The 18,326-nt window shown below is 55.9% G+C and overlaps 8 protein-coding genes across 8 annotated transcripts; 3 read left to right on the top strand and 5 right to left on the bottom strand.

The window, feature by feature from the left end:
• Positions 1-2,101: 2,101 nt before the first annotated feature.
• N657DRAFT_642448 (Zn-dependent exopeptidase) lies at positions 2,102-3,954 on the top strand. The gene is made up of 4 exons (XM_062792349.1): positions 2,102-2,489; positions 2,552-2,752; positions 2,813-3,358; positions 3,430-3,954. The coding sequence occupies exons 1-4, from the start codon at positions 2,286-2,288 to the stop codon at positions 3,697-3,699; spliced, it is 1,221 nt and encodes a 406-aa protein (XP_062649474.1). The 5' UTR covers positions 2,102-2,285; the 3' UTR covers positions 3,700-3,954.
• A 28-nt stretch (positions 3,955-3,982) lies between these two features.
• On the bottom strand, positions 3,983-5,769 carry N657DRAFT_591429 (uncharacterized protein; the record flags this gene model as incomplete). The annotated part of the gene is made up of 3 exons (XM_062789909.1): positions 3,983-5,307; positions 5,363-5,446; positions 5,502-5,769. The coding sequence occupies 3 exons, from the start codon at positions 5,767-5,769 to the stop codon at positions 3,983-3,985; spliced, it is 1,677 nt and encodes a 558-aa protein (XP_062649473.1).
• A 404-nt stretch (positions 5,770-6,173) lies between these two features.
• On the bottom strand, positions 6,174-6,653 carry N657DRAFT_274786 (uncharacterized protein). The gene has a single exon (XM_062786571.1). It carries the CDS (start codon positions 6,557-6,559, stop codon positions 6,302-6,304), a length of 258 nt encoding a protein of 85 aa, XP_062649472.1. The 5' UTR covers positions 6,560-6,653; the 3' UTR covers positions 6,174-6,301.
• A 2,162-nt stretch (positions 6,654-8,815) lies between these two features.
• N657DRAFT_631937 (uncharacterized protein) lies at positions 8,816-10,953 on the top strand (the record flags this gene model as incomplete). Its single annotated transcript, XM_062791105.1, has 9 exons — positions 8,816-8,992; positions 9,132-9,269; positions 9,407-9,543; positions 9,636-9,810; positions 9,902-10,004; positions 10,179-10,380; positions 10,431-10,546; positions 10,577-10,784; positions 10,866-10,953. The coding sequence occupies 9 exons, from the start codon at positions 8,816-8,818 to the stop codon at positions 10,951-10,953; spliced, it is 1,344 nt and encodes a 447-aa protein (XP_062649471.1).
• Positions 10,954-11,048: 95 nt separating this feature from the next.
• N657DRAFT_642442 (Di-copper centre-containing protein) lies at positions 11,049-12,894 on the bottom strand. The gene is made up of 3 exons (XM_062792348.1): positions 12,452-12,894; positions 12,147-12,396; positions 11,049-12,074 (listed from the first exon to the last, which is right to left on the bottom strand). The coding sequence occupies exons 1-3, from the start codon at positions 12,679-12,681 to the stop codon at positions 11,328-11,330; spliced, it is 1,227 nt and encodes a 408-aa protein (XP_062649470.1). The 5' UTR covers positions 12,682-12,894; the 3' UTR covers positions 11,049-11,327.
• A 704-nt stretch (positions 12,895-13,598) lies between these two features.
• On the top strand, positions 13,599-14,964 carry N657DRAFT_678768 (uncharacterized protein; the record flags this gene model as incomplete). The annotated part of the gene is made up of 3 exons (XM_062796107.1): positions 13,599-13,757; positions 13,836-14,123; positions 14,206-14,964. The coding sequence occupies 3 exons, from the start codon at positions 13,599-13,601 to the stop codon at positions 14,962-14,964; spliced, it is 1,206 nt and encodes a 401-aa protein (XP_062649469.1).
• A 118-nt stretch (positions 14,965-15,082) lies between these two features.
• Positions 15,083-16,450, bottom strand: N657DRAFT_642440 (carbohydrate-binding module family 1 protein). Its single transcript, XM_062792347.1, has 3 exons — positions 16,075-16,450; positions 15,392-16,022; positions 15,083-15,315 (listed from the first exon to the last, which is right to left on the bottom strand). The coding sequence occupies exons 1-3, from the start codon at positions 16,212-16,214 to the stop codon at positions 15,280-15,282; spliced, it is 807 nt and encodes a 268-aa protein (XP_062649468.1). The 5' UTR covers positions 16,215-16,450; the 3' UTR covers positions 15,083-15,279.
• A 441-nt stretch (positions 16,451-16,891) lies between these two features.
• On the bottom strand, positions 16,892-17,788 carry N657DRAFT_569422 (heme oxygenase-like protein; the record flags this gene model as incomplete). Its single annotated transcript, XM_062788662.1, has 2 exons — positions 16,892-17,264; positions 17,331-17,788. 2 exons carry the CDS (start codon positions 17,786-17,788, stop codon positions 16,892-16,894), a joined length of 831 nt encoding a protein of 276 aa, XP_062649467.1.
• Positions 17,789-18,326: the final 538 nt, after the last annotated feature.

Genomic DNA, 18,326 nt, shown 5'->3' with positions numbered 1-18,326 from the left:
ACTGTTGTAAGCTCCCATCATCTGTGTGATCACCGTGGAATCGTGGCTGTTGGTCTTCCAACAGCACGGCGTAATCGCCGTGACATATAGTGAGCTTTACAGATGATACTAATCTTTTAGTCTTTGATTGAGAGCCTCAGGCCAACCGCTAATAATTAGAAAAGGCCTGGAAGACTTGTCTACAGTAGGCTGAGTCAAGAGGGATGGTCTTTACTGGGGAAAAGAGCGAGCTGATCTACTTCAACTAAGGGCGAAGGCAATAGCTAAACCCAGTCAACTTGGACCACCTACAGGGCCAAGGCTTCAACGCTATACAGCCTACACCTTCTAGCTAGTTCCTTAGAGTCTAGCTAGATTAGAGGCTAGATTGGAAGGCCTACCGGGAAGCCATCGAACGAAAGCTGAAACTATAAGACTTCGCACTATCTAGAATAGCTGCTAAGACCTGAGAGCTAGCCCTGGCCAAGACTAGAGAGGATTATACCAAGTGCATTCGCAGTGCCCTAGCATATAGAACTTCATGCTTCTACCGGCCTACTCCCATTAGAGGTCAGCTATAAGGCAATGCAAAAGACCTCTAGAAGGCTCAGAACAGGAGCCTATGGATAGTGGCCGGGGCCTATAAGGCCACCCCAATCTGACAACTTGAGGCTGGAACGTGGGTTTCTCTACTAGACCAGTATCTCAATAAGACGCTACCCGACTTCGAAGACAGGCTCTAGAAGCCTACCCTCCCGATCCCTCAGCCCTTCCAGCTGACACTAAGTCTTGCAACTGGGCCTACAACAAAGCCTCTTCCAAGATACCGACCTCCTAGCTTGCTTGTAACGGTCTCAGGTAGTATATTGCAACTAGCTGATGACGACTCTACGAGTACACTGAACTTGGAGAAGAAAAGGAGAGACGACAGACTCTGGTAGCTCGCAAGCATACTTATCCTCGTCGGCGCGCTGGTCTGAGCGCGTTGCTAGAAGGTTCGGTGTGCTGTGGGGCGAGTGGGAATAGCCTCATCAGGGGTCTTGGTATTGGCCGAGAGTCGCCGAGGTCTTGGTATTGGCCGAGAGTCGCCGAGGCTCGCACCGGGCCCAGCCCGTTACATTGCTAGTCAAGGAAGCCTGCAATAAGGTCCGTAATCGCTTGAATAGAATACGAAGGGCTAGAGGGCTAACGTAACCTCTAGCAATAGGAGAAGCTATAGAGGCTATTGCAACCTAAAGAGCTTGAGATAAGAACTCTACAGAGGCTCTAAATAAGGCCTAGAAGGCTAGGTGGCCCAAGGAGGCCACCAATCGACTCTAATGGTATAGGGCTGGAACTAGGCCCTACTCACCATATACCCAGCCGACCACTAGCCAAAACTCGACAAAAGAGCACTAGAAAGACATAAGGGCCTTATGAAGGCCGAGAGCTCCGTACTGACTCAGGCTACAATTAGGGCTATAAGCGTCAAGGATTTCCTCTTCCGGGCCAAGGTCCCTCGAATACCTACTATCTACTACGAATGCGGCTGTAGTAGGGAAATAGTAGAACACTTAGCTATATGGTGCTCCCAACCACTGAAGCCAAGATCCTGGCCGGCTACAAAATATATGCTCGCAGAGAGACCTATATAAAGCTCTTGACGGATGGGGAAACAAAGAGAGAAGGCTTGCGAGAAAGGTGATCAGGTAGCTACTATGCTCTAGGAGGCTCGTAGAATATAGACTAGCTACTCAGCTAGAACTAGGCTAGTTTGATAGCTTAGGTAGTTATCTACGCCTTTCTTTTTACTATAGTAGGTGGATTTATAACTCCAAACTGGTATAGAGGAGACAGAGGTTTTTAATTTAGCCTTACAGGCATAGTTTTCCTTTATAATCAGTGGTAGAGGGTCCAGCGAGCCCTAGGGCATAGCGGTATAGGAATAATAATAATAATAGTATTAATAATATAGTAGAACTTTAAGGCTATATAGGTCTACTTTCCAAGTATAAGTATAATAACTAGATATAATTAGACTATTCTAAAGAATACTTCTACGAGGGGCGTACCGATCAAAACGTTGCTTCGAGTCCTCGATGAAACGTGGTTTTATATTCACAACTGCACTGCCGCCTTCCGTAGCAGGGTAGCCAATCGTGACAGGAAGGGAAGCCTCCCCCTGCCGCTCGTCATCCGATCCTCCCACCCAGCCGCGGTCTCGAACAATCACAGCCGGGCTCTGACACAGCGTACAGCCCTCCTTCGTTAGCATTTCAAAGTTGATCTTTACCCTCTATACCGCAACTGCACATGAGAAGCCCATTATGAAGGTTTCCAACGCATCTCTGCTTGCCCTCCTCTTGCCGGCGGTAAGCGCACGCTTCGTCGAGCCGAACGAGTCAGACCGGGTGATTCTGTATCCCGATGGCATTTCCCAACCTCCCGAAGACAACCAGAAGTATCACATCGAACTGTCGCCGGGAAAAACACAGTGGGTGACTGAGGAGGAGAAGTGGGAGCTGCGCCGAGTAAGTCTGCTACCTCGTCTATCCTCCACGGTTGTTCAAAGGACTGATTAAATCCACCCCAGAATGGCATGCGCTTCTTCGACATTACCGACCATCCCGAGCTCGGCACGCTTCGCGCAAGAGACTTATCCAAGAAGAAGAGCGTCTTCCCCGAGAAGCCCAAGCTACAGAAGCAGGTCGAGCCACTGCTGGCGAACCTCTCCAAGACCGAGATGAAGGACCACCTGACAACGTTTACCTCGTTCCACACTCGCTACTACAAGGTAGGCAACGAGCAGCCTCTGTTCCTCCACACAATCCCTCGCTAACGGATTGTCCGTCAGTCCGACTACGGCCGGCAATCCAGCGAGTGGCTCCTCGCACAGGTCCGCGACACCATCAAGCAGGCCGGGGCCGAGGAGCACGTCCACGCGGAGCATTTCAAGCACTCCTGGGGACAGCACAGCATCATTGCCACCATCCCAGGCAAGACCAACTCGACCATCGTCATCGGCGCGCACCAAGACTCCATCAACCTGTGGCTGCCGCCCGTGCTCGCCGCCCCAGGCGCCGACGACGACGGCAGTGGCACCGTCACCATCCTCGAGGCCTTCCGTGTCCTTCTGCAGTCCGAGGACATCGTCAAGGGCAAGCACCAAAACACGCTCGAGTTCCACTGGTACAGCGCCGAAGAAGGCGGCCTGCTGGGCAGCCAGGCCATCTTCTCGGCCTATGAAAAGCATGGCCGCGACGTTAAGGCCATGCTGCAGCAGGACATGACGGGCTTTGTGACGCGCACGCTGGACGCGGGCAAGCCCGAGAGTGTCGGCGTCATTGTGGACTATGTGGACCCGAACCTGACGGAGTTCATCAAAAAGGTTATTGAGGAGGTGTGTTCCTGCCAATCCTCTTCCCCTAACCGCTCTTGATTCTCGACTAATTTTGGAACGTCTCTTGCCAGTATTGTGAGATCCCCTATATCGAGACCAAGTGCGGGTACGCCTGCTCCGACCACGCCTCGGCGTCCAAGGCAGGATACGCGTCAGCCTTTGTCATTGAGTCGGCGTTCGAGTACTCGGACAACCACATCCACACGACTGAGGACCTGATCAAGTACTTGTCCTTCGACCACATGCTCCAGCACGCGCGCATGACGCTGGCGTTTGGCTACGAGTTGGCCTTTACCGACTTTGCTGCTCTCGAGCGGCCCGACCACTCGGATTCGCTGTAGGAACTTTCTGGGTGATGTGGGTTTGCGGCATGAGTCGTTTCAAACGTTGGCATGGATAGATGTGTGCATGAAGGACAAGCGTTCAAAGTGTTTGCAGCCAAGATACCCCTTGCGCGCGCAGTCATGAAAGGCCTTTTCATTGTGGAAACCCGTATTCGATACCTACTTAACGCTGCAAAATACCCCCGAACCTTATATGCGATGCGCCTTGCAAAATGCGACCTCTATTCCGTAACACCAACCCACGCGCGGCAGGGTATCATTACTTCTCTCGACTGCTTCCTCACATGCTGTCTTCCGCCTGCTTGCTCCTCGTCCTCGCCCAACTATCCCTCTCTTGTTTTCCGCCCTGGCTCTCAAGCCCCATACCCCGCTCCACCCACTCCTTGCTCCCCATCTGGCTCAGCCTCGATAGCGCACGCGCAAAGGCAAACGCCTCTTCGTCGCCCGTAAACAAATTCGACTTGGACAGCGCCTCGGCATTATGCTCCAAATCATCCATCATATGGCCCATGATTTCCTCGACCGCTCCGTCATCCATATCTGTTCCCGCACCATCCCTCTTCTTAGCCAACAACACTTCCTTGAGCTCGGCCCGCGACACAAACAGCTCCTGCAGCGGCACGGCCGTTGTCAGCACCAGCTTGGCGCGGGACTCGTACACGGCGTCGACAAATGTGATGAACCGCCGCGCCAGGTCCCGCTGCCGAAAGGTCATACCGGGCACCTCGGTCACGATGAAGGCGTCGTAGGACCGCATCAGCTCGAGGTAGTCGGCCGCGCTGGTCGGGCGGCCGATGAGCTCGGCAAAGGTGAACCACGCGCAGCGGCCGCTGACGCGCGGGACCACAATGTCGCGGCCCCAGACGCGCTGCACCTCGCGGTGCGGCTCGGGCGTCTCCGGATCGCCGAGGAAGCGGAACCACTTCTCGGCGTGCGAGGCGGCGTGCGCGTCGAGCGGTGTGTGGTAGACGCCCGAGGGCGGACGTGGAATCTTGCGGTAGTCGGTCGTCGAGTCGAGGTTGATGACGTGCAGTCGGTTTTTGAGAAGCTGGATCGCGGGAACGAAGGACTCGCGCTGGATGCCGTTCTTGTAGAGCTCGTCGGGGTGCCGGTTGGAGGTGGTGACGAGCACGACGCCGTGCGACATGAGCGACTCGAGGAGCCGCCGGAGGATCATGGCGTCGGCCACGTCGGTGCACTGGAACTCGTCGAAGCAGAGGACGCTACCCCCGGACGCGATTTCGGCGGTTACGAACGGCACGCAGTCGACGTCGCTGCCGTGTTGGAGCTTCATCTTGTGCAGGCGTTGGTGCACGCCCTGCATGAAATTGTGGAAGTGGATGCGGGTTTTGGACCGGACGTTCTGCGGGAGCGTGTCGTAGAAGAGATCCATGAGCATGGTCTTCCCGCAGCCCACGTCGCCGTATAGATAGAGCCCTCGCGGGAGGTTACCGGGGATCGATCGGATGGGGGATTTCTTGCCGCCGCTCAACCATGAGAACAGGGACTTGTTCGGTTTCAGAGACTCGAGTGTCGGTTGGACGACGGGCGGTGCGTGGTAGTGCCGGAGCTCCTCATGTAAGTGCTGTAAACTCTGTACAATTCCTTGGCCCAGAGTCAGCGTTTTGTCTCTTTGATCGTGCAGCCGGTTGCCCCTCACCTCTCTGGTGTTCATCGTTTCGAAGCACGCCGCTGGCAACTCGCCGGTCATACTCTTGTATTGGGCCAATGTCCCCCGGGTTGGCTGCTGTGTTGGTTAGTTCTGTCATCGCGCCGGAGTGTGGCAGCACTGCACGCACTATTCTCAACCGTTTCTGCCGCAGCCACCGACGCCGTCCTCCTTTGCCCAGGCGAGAATGGGACTGGGCCAGCATTTTCCGGCGATTCCGTGCGTAGGCGGGCGCCGCGATGCAACGTCGCGCGGGATATTGGTCCGATATTCGCCGTATATGAGCATGCTGTGCATATTGCGCGCTGTCGTACGCAGGTCGCGCCGGTCCCGAGCGGTCGATTTGGCGTTCTGAGAAGGGCGGCCCTCGGTGAAAAGTTGCGCGAGACCGCGGGCATGGCTGGTCTGGGGAGTCGGTTATATCAGACGAAAAGGCCTATACCGACGCTATTGCGCAGAATTCATCGTATGATGGTGGGTTAGGACCAAGGTGCGGTCACGAGAGCGGAAACGGCCAAGCGTCCACGGTTTCGTAGCCCGTAGAGCAGAAGTCGAGTTCAGACAGTACGTTGCACACTATTGTTCGAACCTGGAGAGAATCGTCAAGCGTAAAACGTCTCTGGATAACACCGCAAAGAGTTGCTGGAGATATGTCATCAATCTCGGTGTTGCGGCGTTCGGGACATTGTTCCCTGTTGGCAAGGGCGGGTTTTACCGGGTTCCACCGTAATCCCACTTCCTCGGCATTGCCCTGCATGACCAATGTTTGCGGGGTAGAAGTGGTTCCTGGTTAACCTCCTCACTGCTGTCTGATCGAGCCTGCATCTTATGTCTCATGCAGTGATAAAGGAGTCTGGACCTGACCTGACATATCAGACGAGGGAAAACGCCAAAGCCCGACTGTCGACTTCCCGCTTTCGGCCGTGTAATCTATGTGTTAGAACTGGTCAGAGGGAGAGCAGTCAGGAATATAAACCAGGATGACATTGAGCACTTGTCGACGTGAAACGGACAACCACCTATACGCACCACGCACAACTGCAGACATGCATCAAATGCAAAAGGAAAAATAAAAAACAAAGAAAAAAAATGGAAAATGAAAACATCAATTTGCAGCCATCCTCGACACCAGAGCGCGAAAGAGGTTCGGTACATTCCCTGCGACGACTGCCGCCCCAAATTCCTCATGCTCCAGCCCAAAGTTGCCCAAGGGGGAACGTCGACAGGAGAGGGGGGTTACCAGCCGGCTTACGAACAGGCCACAACAACCAACTCCTCTGTCCCTCAAAGGTGTAGCCGATTAAGCTCCGATTCAACATGAGAACTGATCTCTGAACCCTTTCTCTCGCGCTAGGAAACCAACTTGAAACCTCTCATGCCTGGCTTTCCGCTGGCTTGGTCTCGGCCCCCCCAGCTTCTGCACGTGCTCTGCGTTATACCTCTCGAGGATCTCAAACGTTGCCCTCTTTCCGCCGCTCTTTGTCTTCAACCTCTCATGGGTGGTGAGGTGGTCGACGTTCGCAAAGGTCGCATCATGGTATGGCCCGATCGCGTGTCGCTTCTAAAAGAAACCAAACTGGATCGCGGCCTCTTGAACAAAGACGATATTGCAATGAGTCGCATGCGAGATAGTTGACGAATGCATTGATCCAAGCCAATTGTCGGACGCCGGTCTCGCCCAGAATAAGGATATTGTATTGATGCCCTCAAAAGGCTCAAGAACCTCCAACCGCGGAAGGAAGGGAGAAGGTGCTCGTCGTACGAGGCCCAGGCCGACCCGTGTCTAGGATATTTACCGTTGTGAGCTGAGGTCCATGAGCTAGGAAATACTGGCTCATTAAGTGTAAGCCGTTGACAGTCAGCTCACTACAGTACAAATACGCCTCTCAAACTCAGATAACGTTATATTTTTTTTTTTTTTTTTTTTACTTATATTAACTTAACTGGCTTTTTTCATCGAGTATATTTTTACTTTGATTCCCACATTCAAAAAACCTGACTACCACTGAAATTAAACGTGAGACCTCTTGTCCTTGAACTATACACTGGGCTAACTTGCAATTGCCAAGACCTTCAAATCCGCACCCTATATACCCTGCCCGCCGTCGATCTACCAGTGTAACGGTCTCAGGCAGTATATTGCAACTAGCTGATGACGACTCTACGAGTACACTGAACTTGGAGAAGAAAAGGAGAGACGACAGACTCTGGTAGCTCGCAAGCATACTCATCCTCGTCGGCGCGCTGGTCTGAGCGCGTTGCTAGAAGGTTCGGTGTGCTGTGGGGCGAGTGGGAATAGCCTCATCAGGGGTCTTGGTATCTGCCGAGAGTCGCCGAGGCTCGCACCGGGCCCAGCCCGTTACAACCAGGAGGGCACGGCAGCCGAGCTTCCGAGTTTCCAGTGACCACGAGTTTCCAACACATTGGAAAGAGTCCTAGCCCAAAAAAACAGACTTAGCTTTAAAAAACCTGCACCTATATGTCGAGGAACAACTAGATGTTCATAGTTGATGGTCATCTCTATATGCAACGAGCCTCGAGTCTTCAAACCGGGTTCAGGTCAAGATGTTGATAGGGTTTCGCAAAGCTCATTCGAGCGTTTTCGTCCCACTGCCCAGGCCGACCCCGCAGTCATCCCCTTGCCAACGCTTCACTTCTTCGGGATGCAACAAGCAAAGCTGCAGTTTCAGCGCCGCCTCTGTTGTCAGACCTCTGAGGCCAATGTTGAAGTTACATGTTCGATGAGAGGACCCCCTCCGGCGAGCTTGCCGCGCTTTGAACTGGGACCCGTAATCCCATCTTCATCGCTGATGACTACTGTCACATTCAGGGAAGCGACGTCGGCATTTGCTGCCGCGATCTCTGCTCGAGCTTTGAGATCATCAAGCAACACGGCGCGGTGGATTTCGAACGTCATCCAACCCTCTTGGTGCACCGACACGCTGGCGTCCGCCACAACCAGGTCATCGCCGCTTACTGTTAGGCGCAGGCGCTGGTGGGTGGGATGGCCAGCCCCGTATGCCAGCGATGGTGAGAAGTGAAGGTCCGTCAGGGTGTGGAAAATCAGAAACAGCGCGAGATCGGCGCCCTCCTTCTTGCTTCGAGCTGCGACCGCCCGCCAGCCTAGGTGGATATGGTTGTTTAGCAAGCGGCCTAGGCGGCCGACACACCGTTCCAAGACATCCGCACGTTGCTGCTGTTGGGCGGGCTCCTTTCCAAGCAGGGCCTTAAGCGTCGCGATCTTGAGATGAGGTGTCAACGTAGGAGTTCTCAGCGAGTTACCCCAAAACATTGCGAACGTTGGTTGGGCCACCATGGTGAGTACGGCGGCGAGCCGAGTCTCGTCGCATTGAAGGACAACTTGAAGCCCTGCCCAGCATTTTGTCCTTCGCCGAGTCTCAACGCTTCGCCTGCTTCGTGGGGACGTGGAATCACGTCACGACCATGTCTGAGGAGAGCGTCAAGTCCAAGGCGTGGTGTCCGAAGCTCGGCGCTAGGGCTGGAAAGATGGTGGCGACTTTTGGCTTCGCGGGTTCGGTTGCCATTCTTATTCTGCCACTTGTTGAGGGGGGTTCTGGCGCAATGCCGAAACAGGCAAAAGGCACGATTGGGAATGTGCATGTTATCACTTCCTTCTCTGCCTGGTTTCCCTTCCCGTCCCTTACCCACAGCTTCGCCCTCGCCACAGACGTCTTCTTACGTTGAAATGCGCGCTGACTTGTAGTTGGGATAAAATGCACTCGGTCGCCTCATAATCAAGGTCATCCTCGAGGTCATCAAAGGCGCTATTCGCTACCAGTACTTCTGGAGTGACGTCTCCGGCTTCGGAAATAAGTTGTGGTTTCTTGTTGACAGGGGAAAAGTGGTGGAAACGGCCATTGCGCGGTCCTCGCAAAGGGTTCGTTTAAAGGCACTTCATCCAGTCTAGAGGCAAGCCCTCTTTGCATTACATCTCTGGGCCTTGCGTCCAACAGGACTAATTCGTTTGCTCAAAATACAGATAACCAACGCCATTGCGCGATACTTCGTCAAGAGCTGGGGCAGCAACATCACGGTTCTCGTGAAGCCGAGAAGTTGCTTACCGAAGACGGCGAGAACGCCGCCGTCACCGAGAGTCGGCTCCAGAAGATGTTGGGACGGAAGATTGACGAGCTGATGGGAACTATCTTCGGGTACGTTGACGACCGAGCTACCCACCAACTTTATCAGGGTCACCCTGAGTGATGGTACATCCGTGGATGATGCTCTAACATTTACCAACCAGCGTCATCGTGTCGATCACTACAATCGTCCTTGTCAGCATTGACCTCTCGCGCGAAAAGAATCCGTTGATGATAGCCAGCGACACCTTCATGATCGCCTCGGAGGCGATCCTAATTCTGGGAATTGTTGCCGGTCGGCTCGTGGCGCTGCGTCAGCGGGAGCAATCTTTGGACCGGGTGTGTCCCTACATGGTCCTACTTCCTGCACAGCCCGCCGGCGATGGTTCCGTGAACGGCACTGCTGACTCCATTTCTAACCTCCATCTAGAGTTTTGCGGCCTTTAAGTTGTTAGGCACGTGGGCTGGCCTTGTTGCTGTCGCCCTGGCTCTCATAGGCATCATCCACTACGACGTCAAGATGTCTCTTACAGGTACGCCGCTATAGCCATGGTCACATGTATTCTAGCGTAATCAGCAACAGCACTCTAACAGTCCACCAACCCATCCGGACACTCTTTGCAAAAATTCATTGACGACTACGTCAAGCCACGGGGGGTTTACATGGAATACCTCGCGATTGACTACTTCGCAGCACCCAAGCACAGACACCCTGAACGAGCTCATCGGCCCCAGCATCAAAGCTCGTATGGCACAGATAGGCATCAACATCAGCCCAGGCTATATGCACGTCACGCCTCCCCTCGCGTCCGATACCATCCCTCCCACGGCCTGTCTGACTCTGGACATTGCATCGTCGCTCATATACTCGACCAACGGCATTTGGGGTGTCGACACCAACGCGACGGGGTTGACCACTTTTACACCGGCATGCTACCTCCCAGTCACCCACGGCGCAGGGGATGCCGCCACAAGCGTTACTACTACTGTCTCGCATCCAAAGCGGACAAGTCTGGCGTCGAAATGACCAAGAAGCCCACAATGGCCGATGCTGATTACCAAGATGCGCTGAAGCGTTGCCAATGAACTGTGGAAACCCTCACAGAGCCCGATCTAGCACCTTCAGGCTCCGACAACAAGGACGCGCTGCCAAGGCCATCGTCAGCCCTGGTTGCGATCGGGCAGGGCCAGTATATGCTGAACCTCGTTGTTGACCTTCCCGGTCACGTCACAGGTTTCAGCTTGACGTTGTTGGGCATTGATAAGGGGGTCTGGCTCCTGGAGATGCAGCCCATGGCGTCCGACGCCCTGGGGTACATGCACAACCCATGAACACTCCTCACTACCGACACGGATAATCGGAACTCTGCGACGTGTATCCCGATGGTCAACAGCAAGGGCATTACATGGACGGTGACGCCGCCCCTGCCCGAGCCTTTCGAGCTGGTACAGGGTAGTGGCGGTCGGACACCCTGGATCTGAGCGAGGGCGCCGTGAGGATGAAGAGCATGAAAACGTTTGATGGGCCGACGGCCAGGATGCCCTTTACGGTTACGTCCACGCTGACGCTTGCCGGCGCGCCGCCTGTTGTGCGGAGCGCCCAGTTGGAGATTCAGGTTGATCAAGCTGCGGTGCCGGCTGATGGCGATTTCTGATGGACGGAAACTGGACTCGGGGATCAATTGTGCAAGAAGTCAATGTCATTGGGTATGATGGCATTGGCTTGAGACAATTATCATTATGGGTATTCTATCAAGTACTCTCATTGACAGTGTCTCCAGTCACAAGCTGCATGGTGCGATGCCGCAACTTCGTCATCGTCCACGACCACACGTGCACAAAACGCGAAAGCGACATCAGAGGTAGATGTAGCAGAATGGCCCCGCGGTGGTGCTGAGCAGGTCCTTAATTGGGAGGGACGGGGCCCCGAGAAAGTCCATGTTAATGATGTCGTCGATGGTGGTGTTGGGGCTGGGAGGGTCGTTGAGGAACGTCCTGGTTCCGGCGACGGCCTTGGGACCTTGAGTGCGTTCCTTGGTCGACAGGAGCTGCCAAATCCACCAAACCCGATCGATCATGGAGTGATGGAGGTAGAAGGCTGGGTCGCTGGGGGACACGAAAAAGTCGCGGCCCGGGTCGCCGCCCATGGAGTAATGGCCGCCGCCGTGGATCCCGATGTTGCCGGTCCCTGGGATCCCCTGCATCTGCATCTGGAAGGCGTCGACGTCTTTGGGGACCAGGATGTTGGACAGAATTGCCGTGCCGTTGGCGAACCTTTGGTTGATCTTGGTGGTCAGATCCCGTTTCAGACACCGGGGGTTGTAAGCCAGCGGGCCGGCTGGGTTGGACCCGGTGGCGCCCCCGGGCAGAGAGAGGCTGACGGGCCCCATGTTGACCGACATGTTCTTGAAGGGGCCCGAGGTAACGCAGCCGCCACCGGTCCCAGGAGGCAACACGATCGGCGGAAGGCCGTTGTTAGTCCCGATGAGGATGTCGGGCTGGTTGGGTATGGCCGCACCGTTGCCTGACATGGAAGTGTCGCTGCCGTCGAAGATGGGAGAGCTCTCCAGGCCCGTGAGAGCACTGAAGCCCCAGTTCCAGTACTGTCACGAAACAAGTCAGCATCATCCGACACAGGAAAGGAAGTGGGAACACGGGCCCAGGGGCCATCGTACCGGCTGAGTGCCCTTGTAGCCGCACTCTGTCTGGAGAGCCTTCTCATACAGCCAGGTGAAGTACCTGTGCCATGAGAGAAAGCTGCCCGTGTAGTGGATCTCCATTGTCTGGTTGATGTGCACCGCGACGAAGTCATCGAAGCGGTTCTTCACGCCGGGCGCCATCGAGGTTGGAGTCTTGCCTGGCTTTGACATCAGACATTTGACGGCATTGATGTAGCTCTTCTTCTCGGACGCGCTCAGAGTGCCCCTGCAGGAGTTAGCGGGCAGTCCGTCCTGTAAGGGGTACAACATGCAACACTTACCACTCCCTGCGGACCTGGAGGTTGCTCAAAGTGCAGCCGTTGGCGGCGCGGGCCGCCACGGTGTTGCTGCTGACATCCTGCTTTGCCTGCTCGGAAGCGGCATCAGCAAGTGCCTGCAGCTGCTTCAGGGCGTCCTCTGGATTCGAAGCGACTGTGTCAGCCGGCGCGGGCGCCGCGAAGATCGGCACGGCGGCCTGGAGAATCAGGACGATCAGCGACACCGAGCGCATTTTGATGAGTCAATTGGCCGGGGAATTGGACGACGGTACAGCATGTTGAACTCGACATGGGAGGAGCGGCAGCGGACAACGTGGGAAGGACCCAGATAAGAGCAGAACTTGGGACCCTCGGCCCACACGCGGCACCCATGCCCTCTGCGACACGGGCTTACTTACCGACTCTGGAGATTAGAAAATGCAGAACCCGCCGGCATTGTCTTCGGCAGTTGCTGTCGGTGTCTTGGTTTGGTGCAAGACGAGGGGGCGTCTGGCCAAACAAAGGGTCGCTTATTCGAGGGGCAACATAGGTGGGAGAACCAGAACCATTGCGGACAATAGTGCCCCTGGAGGCCAGCTCCCAACCCCTGTTTTCAACCTGTTCGCCCAGAGTTGGCCTTACATCCGATGCAGTTCCCATGTCCGTGCATACGCGGTTGGTTGCAAGCTGCAGGCGAACACTACCGCGCCCAGGGGCAAAGTAACCCGAGTCGGATAATTCCTCGTGCTAAGCATTGAGCCGCTTGACGAGTGAAACTACCCCGTCGCAGGAAGGCCAATCGGAAACAAGCCCTAGGGAACACCCTGACTGTCCTGAACAGGAAAGCAAACGGCAAGCGGAGTCATCTCGCTAACCCCAAGAATATGTAGTATCCTATGCAGTCGCCCCCTGCAACAAAGCCTCATATGCTGCCGACGTTTTCATCCGAGGCTGCGCCCTCACGTTGCCCTCTTTTCAGTTCGTGGAAGGGCGTCGCGGGGGTTGGCCCCCAGCCGCTCAGGCTTTGTCTTTTGGCTTCCGCCACCTGGGTGGATATACAGCACATGGTTTCCAGCTTTTCCACCTGAGGCACGATGTTGGCGACATCTTCTTCTCCACAAAATCTCCTGACAGTGAGCCAGCACGAGCCGACTGCTCGGATACCCGGATCATGTCAAGTCCCGGCGGCCTGCCACTTCCCTCGAACCCGGACGAGAATGACGGGCCCAGGATCCTGGGGGCTACATTGGCCATAACGTCGCTGGCCCTGATTACCTACGGGGCCCGCATGGGCGTTCGACTCATCGCGGTCCGCAATGTTGGGTTGGATGTAAGGACCATCATTACCATATCGGTTGAGCCAGACCCGCCGACAGCCAGATGCTAACTTGAACGCTGTGATATTCAGGACTACTTCATGAGCTTCGCAATGGCTTTGGTCCTGGCTGGCCAGGGGGTTGTGTGGGCTTCGGTCGCGCATGGCGCGGGCAGGCATATCGGCGACATACCACTATCCGACTTGCCAATGGGACTCAAGCTGAACTTCGTCAGTCAGCCCATCTATCTGATCGCCATCTGCGTCGTCAAGCTGGCCGTTGGTTCCATGCTACTCCGTATTGCGAACACGCCTTTCTACAAGCGGCTTATCATCTCCATCATGGCCTTCATGGCGTTCTACACTACGGGTTGCTTCTTTGTGAGTAACAACTCTCTCCTGGATTCAAGAAGGGTGTAGGCTTGACAGAAGGGGGCCTAACGTGCTCGTTTCTGACAAACAGACCGTCATGTTCCAATGCACCGACATACGCGTGCTCTGGGACAACACCATCACCCCCAACTGCTGGCCCGAGTCGACGCTCAAAGGCCTGTCGTACACCAACGTGTCACTCAACATCCTGACCGACCTCTGCTTCGCCGTCTTTATCCCGGGCCCCATGCTCTGGAACCTCAACGTCAACCGGCGCACCCGCCTTTCCCTCCTCTTCTCGCTTGGGCTCGGCTGCTTCGCCTGCGCGGCAGCCTTCATCAAGATCGGCTCGCTCGTCAACTATGGCAAGGAGGGCGACTGGCTGTGGGACTCGCGCGACATCACCATCTGGACCGTCGTCGAGTGCAACACGGGCATTGTCGCCGGCAACCTGCCCACCCTGCGGCCCATCTTCCGCCGCATCCTGGGCAGCACCCTCGGGTACGGTTCGCGGACCAACGGCGGCGGCGGCGTCTCGGGTGGTGGTTCCGGTTACCATCGCCAGAAAGACGGCGGCGGCGGCGGCAGCCGCTCAATGCCTTCGATCGTCGCCTCCTCCCGCAGCAGGGCCGCCGTAGCCTCGAGGCAGCTGCCTACAGACGAATCGAGCAGCGAGCGCGCCTTCAACGCTGCCGCTGGCGAGTACGAGATGGGCGATCGGAAGCACCATGGCCAGGCGTCGCGCGTTTTCGTCGACCCTTATGCGCTGTCGAGTGACGAGACCGTTCATAGAGCGCAGGTGGCGGGAAGGGAGGGGGACGGGGCGAGTGGAGGCGCCAGGAGCAACTAGTGTCACTGTTCATGATGTGTCACGGGATAGTCCCGTGACAGTGCCCAGCTAGATACCAATGCTCGGCGGGTAAATGTCGCCCGCCGTGACGCTAATTATTTGCCTATCTTACTGTGGTAAAAGGCTTCTCTTCTTTAATATTATGATCTGTCCAAGGCGGTCGTAGACGACAGAGAGGATAACGTTAGCTGTATATTTACCACACCCCCACTTTACGCAACTATGGGAGTATGAGTTTCCTTTCAAGTCCTGCTTGGTGAAGAACCACTAAAGGTAGCCCGGGACATACCCCTCTTCCCGCGACTGCTAAGTGTATCAGACATCCGCCGTCGAGCCCCCATAAGAATGAATCTAGCATAGGCCGGTCAGCACCTCCGAGTACCAACTCTCAACCAAAACTTCCAGAACACCAAGACCGCAGACTCACCGTATGATCAAAGCACCCCGCAGGCGTCTGATACAGAAACGCCCCGGTATTCACAAACAGCTCATCCCCGGCACACACCAACCACGCCGCGTTATTCGGCCTGTTGATGTCACTCACGCTCCACGTAAGCGTATCCCCCTGAAAGGCAAACGAGCCGTACGTGTTCTGCGACGCCTCGAACCACGTCCGAAGCTTGCGCTGCGTCTTGTCGGCTGGGTTCTCGACGTGCATGTAGAGTGGCGGCTGCCCGCTGAAGCGGTGCCATACCAGCTGGCCTGAGACGATGTTGAATTGGCCGGCGTTGGCGGGTTTGGAAAGCATTGCATTTGTTGACGGTGAGGGGGAGGAGGTGGTGGCGGCGGTGGGCACGACGGCTTGCAGGTAACTGTGGAAGTAAGGGGAGGCGACGCCGCGGATCCAATACCAGCCTGGTTCGAGCGTTGTGGGGGTTGCTGCGCTGCCGCTGGTGGGGGTTGTTCTGGTTGTGGTGGTGGGTGAATCCCGGATGGTGGTGGTGGTGCTGGTGGATGTGCGGGTGGTGGATGTGGTGCGCGGCGAGGAGGTTGAGGTAGAGGACGGGGTTGAAGTGGGCGTGTCGACGACCCCGGGGTAGCATTGGGCGTAGTATGGGCTGGCTACGTTAACTGTTGGGTCTCTCCAGGGAGTGTTGAGTGGCGACGCACTTGTAAGTCGTGCAGCCGTATCCCGAGCCGCAGGCACTAGGCCCCGAGTAGCCTATGCCTCCGCATTGACCGTATGGCCCTGCAGTCGCCTGTGCTACTGCTGCGGCAACAAAGAGAGGCAGGGAAGCCACTGGCCGCATGTTGACGTGGGCGAAGGAGCTGTTTAGGGATGGAAGTAATTCTCCTCATCGAAGAGAGACGAAGATTAGCCGGCAGACGGCCGACGTGGCTGTTTTATACTTCACTCTGTCATCCATCCTCCGTTTAACCGGGCCGGTCTGGGAGACGAGTCTGAACTGGAGAGGGAAACACGCCAGAATATGCCGACAGGGGGTTTCCGAGACACACGCGTAATTCAGAGTTGGGCGGATGTGCTGGAACCCGGTTCCCGGAAACTTAAACTCGTTGTGGATCACGGAGGCTTGCAGCGTCGCATTGGGTATATTGATTGCCCGCTTAAACCGCGGCCATGGTAGCAGTGCGGCTCTCCTGCCGAAGGTGGACGGAGCCTGGCCTCCGAGCTGCAGCGATCGCGGACCGACCAAGCTACAGTACCTAACCACCGTCTTCAAGATGCGCTGGAACAGGGCAAAACTGGTGGAAACAGTGTTGCTAATGATGGTAAGTCCGCTTAGTTGGGATAAATGCCCATTGAAGATTTCTGAGCTCCGCGTAAGTAAGTCTGCTGTCATGAGTTGAGCATAGCCGTCAGCAACTCTGAGCCGACATAGTGTATTCTCGTGCACCTTCGCAAACCGGCTCCTTCCTGCCATGAAAAAGTACCATACCCCCCTCCCGAAACAGTTGTATCGGAGAATCAAAGCTCAGGCCAAAACTGTCGCTCAGCCTCCAGCAGCGACTTCCACTTCCCTTCCACCCGCGCAAGAATCTCGCCCTTTAGCTTCTCCCTCTCCTCAGCCTCCCTCCCCTCAAGCACACTAGCGACGGCATCATCGATCAATTTGCCCAACCTCACCACAAACTGCGCAAACTCGGGACTGCTCCAATTGGGTATGAACTCTTTGCGCAACGCACCCCCGTCGGCGTCCTCCTTGTCGACCTGACCTCCAGAAGCCCGCCGCTCCTCCGCCTTGTCGCGCGCCCAAGACCACGCATCCAGGTAGCAACGCTCGGTGCCCCAGAAGGTAAGGGCGCCTTCGAGCCACGGGATGAGCTGCGTGGTTTGAGACCTGGTGGTAGTTAACCGATTGAATAAACTGGTCAGCGTGCTTTGAGAGTCTGGTGAGGGTTCGGACTTGGTCAGAGCGGCTACGGATGCGAAGATTGTTTCCATCTGGACCAGGCCAGGGAGCTTTTCTAGGGTGTTGGCAGATGTTTGCGAGGCAGGCGGAAACGGGGTGGTGATGTCGATGCCCAGGTCGTAGCGATCAGCCACGTCGATGAAGAAGCGCTCTTCCTTGCGGATAGCCACGAGTGCTTCGATGAGCCAGTCGGCTAGCTGTGTCTCGAATGCCTCTTGCGACCTGGGTACCTGCTTGGGTAGGTCGATGGAAGCGAGCAGTTGGCCTGCAGCGCGGATGTACGAGTGGATGTACAACCTGTCGTTGGCCAGCCAGCGGCTGAGAATGTCTTTGGGCAGGCGCCCCTCGGCGCCTGCCAGGAGGAATGGGTGCTGCGTCGCCGACTTGTAGAGTGGTTCTTGGGTCGCGAGCAGGTGGTCGGTAAGAGACCATGTGTCGCGGGGGGAAGCCATGAGGTAAATACGATACGCGAGTCGCGAATGACGGTCTGCAGTCGGCTAATATGTGGGAGGCGGGCAGCGGCCTTTAAGTGGGAAGAAAAGAGTGGATGTTGAATGCACTTCAAGTCGTAATCAGGGTTGGGGAAGGGAAACGAAAATGGGATGGTTTTTGGTCCGATGACGTGGAGTGGGGTAGGCCGGTAGCCGGCAGAGCCACCGGTGCGAGCAACTTCAATGCCCGATCCGTGGCCCACTTTGTCCCACTTTGCGCTGAGACGGCCCAGACCGGCCCGCTGAAGCTGCCGGAACAAGCAGAGGCCATGACGATGAATTGACAGATCATGAGGATTGGAAGGGGCATTTAGCCTTCGAGCACTGGACACGTCCTGCAGTCAATGTAAGTTAGAATCGGCGACCCACGGCACCTGGTGTGAGTTCCCAGGAAACACAAACAATCAGGGCAAATCCACCCCCGTCCTCAAACCCCATTATCCCCCACCTCCTTCAAAAAGATCCTGAGCTCGGCCAGAAAAAAGATAAAATGGGAAAA

The sequence above is a fragment of the Parathielavia appendiculata genome, assembly GCF_033297405.1.
Source record: "Parathielavia appendiculata strain CBS 731.68 unplaced genomic scaffold N657scaffold_3, whole genome shotgun sequence".
NCBI classification, from domain to species: domain Eukaryota; kingdom Fungi; phylum Ascomycota; class Sordariomycetes; order Sordariales; family Chaetomiaceae; genus Parathielavia; species Parathielavia appendiculata.
Note: the sequence above shows the minus strand (reverse complement) of the source record. Positions and strands in the feature narration are given on the sequence as shown.